The sequence below is a fragment of the Zonotrichia albicollis genome, chromosome 4, assembly GCF_047830755.1.
Source record: "Zonotrichia albicollis isolate bZonAlb1 chromosome 4, bZonAlb1.hap1, whole genome shotgun sequence".
Lineage (NCBI taxonomy): Eukaryota > Metazoa > Chordata > Aves > Passeriformes > Passerellidae > Zonotrichia > Zonotrichia albicollis.
In genome coordinates this window covers 22,563,154-22,573,123 of record NC_133822.1, presented here as the reverse complement: position 1 = coordinate 22,573,123, position 9,970 = coordinate 22,563,154, and the positions used below count along the sequence as shown (strand labels likewise).

The following is a 9,970-nucleotide window of genomic DNA, read 5'->3' as shown; positions in this document are numbered from 1 at the left end:
ACACAAAGCTCAGGGCAGCCTCGGTATGCCATCGAGAGCCCCCTCATCCGTTCTGCTCTGGGTGTTTCCCTGTTCCCCAGCAGGATTCTGCTCTGAACACGGACCCCAAAATGGTGCTCAGGGCAGAGGCACTCTGGGCTCTCCTGACAGGAGCTCCATCCTGAAGCCCCAGGAGCAGGAGAGGAAGGGGCTGCAATGTCTGTTCACCAGCATTTGGCAGATGGAGGCAACTTCCTCCAGGACAAGCACTACAGTGAGTGGGCATGTTTGCAATGCCAACAGTGTTGTCCCTACACACAGCAAGCAGAACCTCTCTTTGTTCACAGTGCCTAAAGTTACTTTTGATCATTCTCCCCGGGCCAGAAATAAATTTTCTGGCTTGATTTCTTCCCAGGGCTTTTTAGCTGCTTTGCACCTTTCACTTGCACTCATCTAATCCTTTTCACTTCATGCTTCATACACCAGCATCTTCCAATTGCTTTGCTGCTCAGCAACAAATCACTCTCTGCCTTCCTAATGCTGATTTCTCAGCTCTGCTCAGCTCCCACCACACCTTGCTATCCCAGAGATTTCCCAGGGGATACAAACATCGGATATTCTTATTTGTGAGAGACCAGCAGCTGGCATTCCAGCCAGCCTTAGGGAGACCTGGGATTACTCACAAATCAAACAGGGTGCCCAGCAATGCTCTTCAGTAAGAACAGCAATAGCAGGAGGCAAATGAAATAGCTCTTGCACATCTCAAACAATATTTCTTCAGATACATTTCCAGGAGGCTCTGGCATAGCTTGTATCTCACAAGATTGGTACAGAGGCATTTGGAGTGGACTCAGGTAAGGACTTTCCCCAACAGACTGTTTCTCCTGTTTTGGTGCTCTTGGCACACTTCCACATTCACAGCTGCTGGCACTTGTCACTGCCATGTCCCACCAGGTAGGTGCATGAGGCAGTGGGCTGTGGGTTTGGGATGTAAAACCAATGAACATTCATGTTAGTGAAGTTCTGTGAGGTGCATCCACCAACTTTATTTGGGTTCTGGTACCCAATAAGCTAATAATGAGCTTTGTTGTCTGGCTTTTTGTTTATATTTTGGTTATTAACCCTTGACTGTTTAATGACAGAAGGGCCTTAGGGCAGCATTTTCCAACACAGGATAATACTCTCAACCCATAGTAAATGTTTTGGAAGTCTGTCAGTTCCTTTCCTCCCATTTTGCCTTGAACCTTCAGCTCCAGAATATGTCTCAAAACAATCAATAAACAAACAAAACTGTTTTTAGGAAAGGAAGGAAGCCTGCATATTTTAGCTGGCAACTTTAGCTATCCACATAGGCATTTGAAAGGGACATTCACAGAGTCCATGTTAAATGGGAAACTTGCTCATAAGTAACTTCATGAAGGATCCATCTTCTGTGCCCTGCTATGACACCAGTGCATCCAAAGCATTCTGAGCCACCAGATGCAAGTCCTGCATCAAGCACTCATTATCTATGCTCACCCTCTGCCCTCTGAAAGGTAAGGTGAAATTTTAGTATCACCTAGGAGAACCTCAAGCTAGGTAAAATGTGTTATACAGAATTTGCAAAGTCCACATCAGCTGTGTTATGTTATGCAGATTTACAGTTTATTATGTGGGAGGAAAAAACCCAGCTTGAGCTAAAATGGAAAGTGTTGCCAATAGTGTGAAACACCTCAAAAATCTTGTCTTTAATATTAATGAGCAGATATTGTTTCCACAGTACTACAGCTGCAGCTTTTCACTTACTAATATGATAGGGATAAAAAAAAAAGAATTCTAACATCTGCTTGGAATGCTTAGCTGAAGAGTAAGCTCCAAAAACACTTTTAGAGTAACTGGCCTGTTTGGCAACAAATACAGAGATTTTGAACATTATCTCACTTCTCATCCTCATGTAAAGAAAGGGAAGAACATAAAATATGTTTGAGCAAAGAAATAATCCAATTTTAAACACTAATAAAATTTTACATGACAAGCAAAGAAAAATGAATGGGTTAGAGACAGTATTTTTCAATGCTCAAGAATAGGAAAGGGAGGGGAGGGACAGGAAGTTGGGGGAAACCTAAGTTCATCATGTTCATGAAAACAGCTGTGCAGCACTATCACTCTAGGGAAACACTTTTGGGCATGGAAGAAAATCCCTTCAGTCAGGTCTGAAGTCTGAAGGCAATGGAAATCTCTCTGGGTATCTTCCACACATGCTGCTACCACAGGGCTTCTGATAGCTGGGTTCAGGTGGTACAACCATTTCTCCCTGTCAGTTTCTTGGAGTGTTTCCTGTGGAGAAAATTGGCTGCATCACTACTAAGTTTGTCTGACTTGAGTTGGCTTTTAAACTTCTCAAGTAATTCTCTGCAAATACTGAAAGCTTTTATGTCAGCTACACATTTCAGGGCAGAGGTGAAAGGAAGGATTTAAAATTACAGGTGAAATATTCCTTATACATATTTATATTGCTTAAGGAAGAGAATCTTTGCATGAGGAATACCTTCCTGTGTTTCAGGAATGCATTGTGGAAGAACTCTGTCACCACCAAACTTTGGCAAAGGATGCGTTTGGTGTATGGTACTCTGTAAATGTGTCTTTACTGATCCAGTGAGAACTCCTGAACTTGGGAGTCACTCAGATGTAACAAAAATTAAAGGCTTTGGGGTAGAGAGTGAAAATTACAATGGATACACAGAGTTCTGTACTTTAAAGCTTTGATGCTATGTTTATATCAAACAGCACATTTCACTGACAAAGCAAAACAATTAGTGTCCAGAGCTTGGGTTCTTCTCCTTCTGAGTGCCCCTAGACCTGTCTAATGGACTAAACACCCATTAGAGATCAAAGCACATCTTCTGATTTAGTCTCTTCTGAGAGGAATGCTGACCATGTGCTCCATGTGGTTTTCCTATGATGAGAATGAAAACATAGTAAAAGGACAAACAACTTTGAAGCCACAATACCCATCCTAATTAAAACATTAATGGAGAAGCACTCTAGGTATGCTTTAATCTAGAGCCTGAACAAATGGAGGTCATTCTCTGTGCTTGTCTGCAGCCCTTCATCATCAGGCATTCTCAATAAGAGCAAGAACATCTTCCACAGAAACACTTTTCTGTGTTCTTCATGTCCTGCAAAAAACTGTCAAGGGCACTCAGTCATTTAAGCCATGTTACAGAGTTGATAGACTGCTTCCATTTTAAGGGAAAAAAATTATTTGATAGATTCTTGAATTAATAAAATTGACATCTATTCAAATCATTGCAATTTTTCTTTCAGGATTTACAACAGGATTTTTGCAGAATTATGGTTTCAAACAGAAGACAAGAGCTCTACAATGGATAAGTTTTCTTACACACTAGGGGTTTTAATGGCTGTTTTTTTTGCTTTGCTTGTGTGTGACTTAAGGACAGTGAAGAACCACTGCTCACAACAAATGACAAGAAACTCTCAAAGTTACTCCTTGATGCATTTAATTTCCTTTGTGCTGTTCTAAGAGCTAGGGTATTATCAAGTGTGAGGTTACAATTGTAACAGGACCAAAAGCACTCCAGTTGGATCAGGTAAAAACAGGTTACAAAATATTAGGAAAAGAAATACTGAAAAATACAAATGATACCATCCAGTCACGCATCAGTTGCAAATCCAAATTCTGAAACCCTTGAAAATCAGTCCCAGGAAAAGTTCACAGCCACCCTTTCAAAAGGATATTCCAGTTCTAGGAGACTAAGAGTGGAGCAACCTCCCATGCCAACCCTCTACTTGACCTTTGCTGCCTGAAAGGTAAAAATTGCATCCTTGCTGCACACACAGAGTTGACCTGGGGAACATTTCTCTTTCAGGACTTGTCATTGGGAGGTTTCTTCTTGGCTTCCACATCCTTCTTAAAATCTTCCAGCTTCTTTGCAATGTTAGGAATCTTTAAAGAGAAAACAAAACAATCAAACTCCACACTATAAAAAAATCTCTGGCTACATGAGTTTCATCAGGAAAGACAATACCATACACAAAGCAAGAAACTCCATAAAGTTTAAACTGGTTTTTAAGAGATATTTCCAGTATCTGTTGCCTTGCACAGAGATTAAATCTAAGCAGTGTCAGGCAAACAGCAGATGAGAGCACCTCACATGAGGCTTCAGGAAATACTTAGATTATTAAGGCTGTAAGTCAGTGATGAGAACAGGAGGAAGGAAAAAGGATCACCTTACAGGAAATTTAGCATGACCAGTCTGGCTTCCTGACTGAAAAAAGACAAACTGCCAAAAATAAGCAGATTTAAACACTGATGCACAGGATTTCAAAGGGGAAATTAGATTGCACTATACTGGTCATATCCCAAGAGAAAAGAGATGTTCAAGAGCATCAAATATGTTCTCAAGAAATTTATTAAGGAATATTTCTTCTGGTTCATCTTGTGGGAAACAAAATTCCTCACTGGGGAATTCTACTGCATTGCAAATTGGCACCTTTTTGCAGTTTCACACTTGAATGAAAATTCAATTTACTGCTTGTGAGCTCCAAATCTTCAGCTTTCTCTTACAAATAAAATAATTTTGATAAAACAATCCAACAGTAAATTTTGATCACTTGAAAGGGAAAAAAGCTGAAGTTATTAATAGCAAAGAAAAGATTATGACTATCTAAAATTCGGAAGTGATAATGTATGAATTTATAAAATAATGTTTGATTAAAACAATATTAAAGCAAATTTTCCACTCTTAGCTGTGAAAAAAAAAAATCCTGGGTTTTTACTTCATATGTAACTTGACCACAGAGCAGAAGTTAATCCAAACAGAATGCAGTTCTCGCATTAAATGGTCTGAGGCTCACAAAATTGGTAACAAGTTCCTCTTACCTTCCTTTTCAGAATGAATCTGTTTGAGCAAATGAAATTAAGAGCCCAGCATGTAACATGCCTGACATTTAAACTAAACCAAGAGAACTCCACCACTGTCAGCAGAACCCTCCATGTACTTATTGCTAAGCACTTTGTGTGCACAGCTGCAGAATTAGGACCTCATTATGACAAGCTTATATTAAATGTCACCTCAAACCAATCATCTTCAACACCAGCAGTAAAATTTCCATGTTCATGCAGCAAATCAGTGTTGCATTTCCAGGGAGCTACTTCCAGCAAATCAAAAGCCTGAGTCCCCCTCTTGTGGCAATACTTCAGCAGTGCTGCCAGAAAAGCACCATACAATGCTTGTGATACATATTGATACATCCAAATATATTCTTACGACTACATTTTTGTAACACTGTAAAACATGTATTGGACAGAAACAGTCTGTCATTAGTCCTTTTACAGGACTGACTGACAGAAAAAAAATCACCAAACTTTGTGCATAAACAAAGCAAAATATAAGATTTTTTTCTTACGCAAGATTACTTCAATACTGAAGATGAGAAGAAAGCAGAACATAAACACCAATGATGCCTCAAAAACTTTGTTTCTTTTATTAAGGCTAATGCAGATTGCCTAAGAATTTAAAAATATTTCTATGTTAAATGTTATGAACTCCTCTAGCCAGTAAGTAAAGTGGCACTGCTCTTACAGGGGATTCTGCTGACTTGGCAGAAAGTAAAAGCATGTTTTGAAGGCTCAGCTTGAAATCTTTTTCCTCTGCCCTCTCACATTGAAAACTGTTAACTGAGAACTGAAAAAACAAAGTTCTCTTTCTTTTCTCACTGTGAGAAAAGAAGGAAATAAAAATTGCAGGTCAATACACTTTTGAAGTAGGAGAAAGTATCACATTTACAAAAAAAAGCTGGCAAAACTTATTTTCATTATGAGTCCAGAAGAAAGACATTTCACATACTTTGAGGATTTTTATTAACAGTTATACTAAGTGGAGAACACTGTAAGAAGACAGGCTGAGACAGGAAACCAGTATTTTGTGCTGGTAAAATCCATGAGCAATTGATAAACCTTTTCTGTTTCTCCTGTCTTTGCCTGTAGAAGGCTGGGCTCTAGGACTGAACAGAAGTTTAGGATTTAAGCACAACACTACCACAGATGATGTTCTGGTTACATTTTTTCTTTTTTTTTTTTTTTTTCAATTAAGGTTGGAAAAGTCCTACAAGATCAGAGAGTCCAACCTTTGAACAATCTGCACTTTGTTAACTAGACCAGAGCATTAAGTGCCATGTCCAGTCATTCCCTGAACACCTCCAGGGATGGTGATTCCATCACTTCCCTGTGCAGCCTGTTCCAATGCTGACCACTCTTTCAGTGAGGCAATTCTTCCTGAAGAAGTCTCAGTTCTCCTCTAACTCATGTGAGCATGATCTGCATTCTGTTCAAATAATATAAACTATCAAAATAAAGACTGGTTCAATTCTAATTGAGGGTAAACAGCCATGTATTTTCAGTTCAGGACAGGTCTACCTCTGAGAATTGCAAGATACTCACATCATAGTTCTGTGCCAGATACATCCCAACCACGTTGCCAAGAGTAAAACCAAGCTAAAAAGGAAGAAAGGGAGAAGAGTTAACATCCTTGCATCAAAAGCTTATTGGCTAAAATTAAAAAAAAGGGATATTGCAAGTTATTTAATGAGTTTCAACTCTACTTCTACGAAATTTCTCATCTTTCATCCAGAGAGGTGCGATTTTCCCCATCTTCCTCACTAGAAACACCTTGATATCATTTCCAAAACACCACACAGTTTTGTTATTCAATCCACATCCCCAAGGACCATATGGATCAAGCTGTGTTCATCCTTGTAAGGTTCTCTGCACACCCACAAAGGCAGTAACTCCTAACAAAATAGGGGAGACAGTAGCAGAGACCTACACATCCCAGAGCTCTTGGTCCATGATGGGAAAGCCTAAAGCAACACCCCACTATAACAGTGCTCAGCGTTGGAAAGGGACATAAATGTCTTAGTATGAAGTAAAAGAAAAACCAAAACTTCACAACATGAACTTAAACTGATGTAAACCTGCTTCTTCTCTTCTGCAGCACCAGCTGGGCCTCTTCCAGACAAACCCCTCTGACCCCACGAAATTAGTTCTCAGCCAAATCCACTCTGACCTAGGGGCTCCTCCAAGGCAGTACAGTTGGCTGGAAGCTGGGCACAACTCTTCTGATAACTGTGAATTTATAGTGATGAAGGGTGTCCATAAAAATGCACCCTGGAAGCAGAGCAAGAGTAAAACACAAGCACAGTTTCTGGCCCAGACCCTGTCTGCCAGCTGAGGAAAATCCTCAAGCATAAGAACTTCTAGAGTGAAAAAAATTCCTCTCTCCAAAGGCAGGGGATGAGATTTCCATTCAGCACCTGCTCAGTATCCTACATTTTATTTTTGTTTTTGCACTTCAAAATAAATCTGCCCTATGCCATGAAAGCTCATTTAACTATTTTGAAAGGGGACACTACTAATATTGTGCTTTCATCCATTGTTAGCAGACAAATCACTCTTTGTAACAGCTGAGGACAGTTCTATTTTTAAAAATTGTTATTGCTCATGGTCACTGCTATCAAAATAAGACTATTTAAGGAAAATAAAACCACAGTCCACAAAACAACTTTGCCAGCATTTACTGACCAGACATATTTTCCAGGCCCAAAGCAGCCCAGCTCATCCTTTCTGTGATCCACATTCCATAAGCAGCACTGGGGAAAATCTATCTATAGAAAACTAAAATTGGCTGAGAGCTGTCAAAGGAACTCTGACTGCAAATTACTTCAGTATTTTCTTAAACCCATTTTTGGTCTTATTCCTTATATTTATTAGGTCCTTATATTCCTATAATTAGCTTTTTAAACTTAGCTTTAACAATTTAAGAAGAATTATTCTCGTGTGTACTGTCCTGTTTTCATATGCTCTTGCAGTTTCAATTATCAGCTAAGTAGGTACTGTGGGAGATACTAACAAATAATGCACTGGTGAAAACCAGACCTGTGATTCCTCTTAATTCAGAGTATCACTCTAAAAGAGGCAAATTTTCTGTATCTTTAGCAGGGTCAGGGAAGCCACCTGCAAGCACAAACCAGATTCTTGTTTATTAGCAGTGTTCTAGGCTTTTAACCCAGAACCTCTTCAATATATGTTATATTCTGTTGAGAGACAGCCCTTACTCAGTTGAGATAATACTGAGATCAGTGCTCCCTTAAAGAGCACTCCTTTATTGGAAAGTCCAGCACTGCATCCACCCAGCTACATTTATTTTAAGAGCTGACAACTCCAGCAGTGGGGGAAAAAAATCACTACTTAAGACTTCAATTATATGGAGAGCAAAACACACAGCCAATGAAAATGTGCATATTCACTAAAAACAACAGGACTGATGAGAGTTCAGGCTCTTCCAGTTTCCACCCAGCATTTCAAGGTGCTTTGTAAACAAATAGCTTATTTAAAGCTTAACTCAGGCCTGCAAAAACGAAAGGTTTGTGAGATTATTCCTTTATCTCTCTGCTACAGCCCTAACCAGGGAGAGCAAGAGTCAAACATCCAATCTACACCCAAGCAGGGAACAAACCCAGAATTAGTCTAACTTTTGTCTAACGGTTATGCACTAATGAGAAGTTGTAATTGTAAAGTATTTTCAGCTAGAAAAAAACAAAACAAAACAAAATCCCTATTAGCAAAAAGCAGTAGAGATGATAAAAGACAGAAACTTTGAGAGGGGCAAACCATATTTAGCCTTACTGAAGATTTCCATTGGGTGCACAGGGGATTACAAACAGCTACAGAAATGACTGAGCCTTTCATACTTGTCATTATGAAGCTGAGATGAGAAATAGGCCTCATTTATTTATTTATTATATAAAAACAGGCAAGACTATCCCATTTTACAACAGGCCATCATTTCTTGCTCTGTATCAACACCTGCTATGAAACTCACTGGCCTGCTGCATTATCTCACCCCAACGCAAGATGAAGCCTAATATTCAGTCTAATAATTCTGCTGTTCTTTGGGGCAGTAATGAAACGCGATTCCTTGCTTTAATTTCCATATATAAAACCCCACATCTCCAGCGGTACACTTTCAAGGTTGTACAAAACGGCATGGGCTGCTCTCACTCTAAAGGAGAGAGGCATTTCTGCTTACACAAAGAAATTTGAGCAGCAAGGGGGAGCATCACCGTGAGCAAGCACAATCTCCAAGGCAAATAAAAGCACAGCATGGAGGAAAAACAAGCGGTGGAACTCCATTTTCAGAGCAGCTTTACGGCACCGTTCTGCGAGAATAAGGGGGACGGGTGGGAAGCAGGAGGAGAAGGGAAGCCGCCCAAGGATGGGGCGCTGCCGGGGAGCAAACACCGACCGCAGCCGCCCCGGTGACAGGGGCCCGGGGTGGCCGGACACGGGGCCGTGCGTGGCCGGACACCGCGCCCTTTCCCCTCGCCGGACAGAGGCCCCGCCGTGCCGTGCCGTGGCGGCGTCACGGCGCCGCGCCTCGGAGCCCAGAGCCTTACCAAGAACTGCAGCATGGTGCCCGCCCGCTGCCCGCGCTGCCGCCCCGCCCGACAGCCGGGGAAGTGAGGCTGGCGGTGCCTGCTCCCCTTCCGGGCCCGCCCTCGCCGCCATGGCCGGGGGAAGGCTCCGGCCCGGCCTCTGGCCCGGCCCCGCCGCGCCCCGGCGTGAGGGGGAGCCGCGACCGCGCCATTCCGGCCCCTCCTGAGGGGCTGCGCGGGGGTGCCGAGCGGTGGTTGTTGGTTGGTTTTAGTTTGTTTTTTTTTCCTTTTTTTAATGGTTTTTTGTTGTTGTTGTTTTTTTAGATTGCATGATTAATCATTCTTTGTGAATCACTTTGAGTTCGGTTTATTTTAATGGCTACACCTAATTCATAGAGATTTGGGCAATAAATATCAGTTAGGAAGAGTTCTCTAGCTGCGAGTCAGTAAGGAATCGCAGGCTTTATCGCAAGTTATTTCAAAACTCCTCCCCCGACCCCACCCCAAAAATAAAAACACCCAAACAAAAAACCTAACAAAAAACTCTTAAAAAAAC

The 9,970-nt window shown here is 41.2% G+C and overlaps 1 protein-coding gene across 1 annotated transcript; it reads right to left on the bottom strand.

Moving 5' to 3' along the window:
* Positions 1–3,462: 3,462 nt before the first annotated feature.
* Positions 3,463–9,591, bottom strand: STMP1 (short transmembrane mitochondrial protein 1). Its single transcript, XM_005482763.4, has 3 exons — positions 9,436–9,591; positions 6,422–6,475; positions 3,463–3,925 (listed from the first exon to the last, which is right to left on the bottom strand). The coding sequence occupies exons 1-3, from the start codon at positions 9,448–9,450 to the stop codon at positions 3,845–3,847; spliced, it is 150 nt and encodes a 49-aa protein (XP_005482820.1). The 5' UTR covers positions 9,451–9,591; the 3' UTR covers positions 3,463–3,844.
* Positions 9,592–9,970: the final 379 nt, after the last annotated feature.

Excerpts from the sequence above, each read along its gene's own strand:
- STMP1 (XM_005482763.4), bottom strand. Across the intron at positions 3,926-6,421 it reads ATCTGGCACAGAACTATGAT|ATTCCTAACATTGCAAAGAA; the intron begins GTGAGTATCTTG and ends TTCTCTTTAAAG.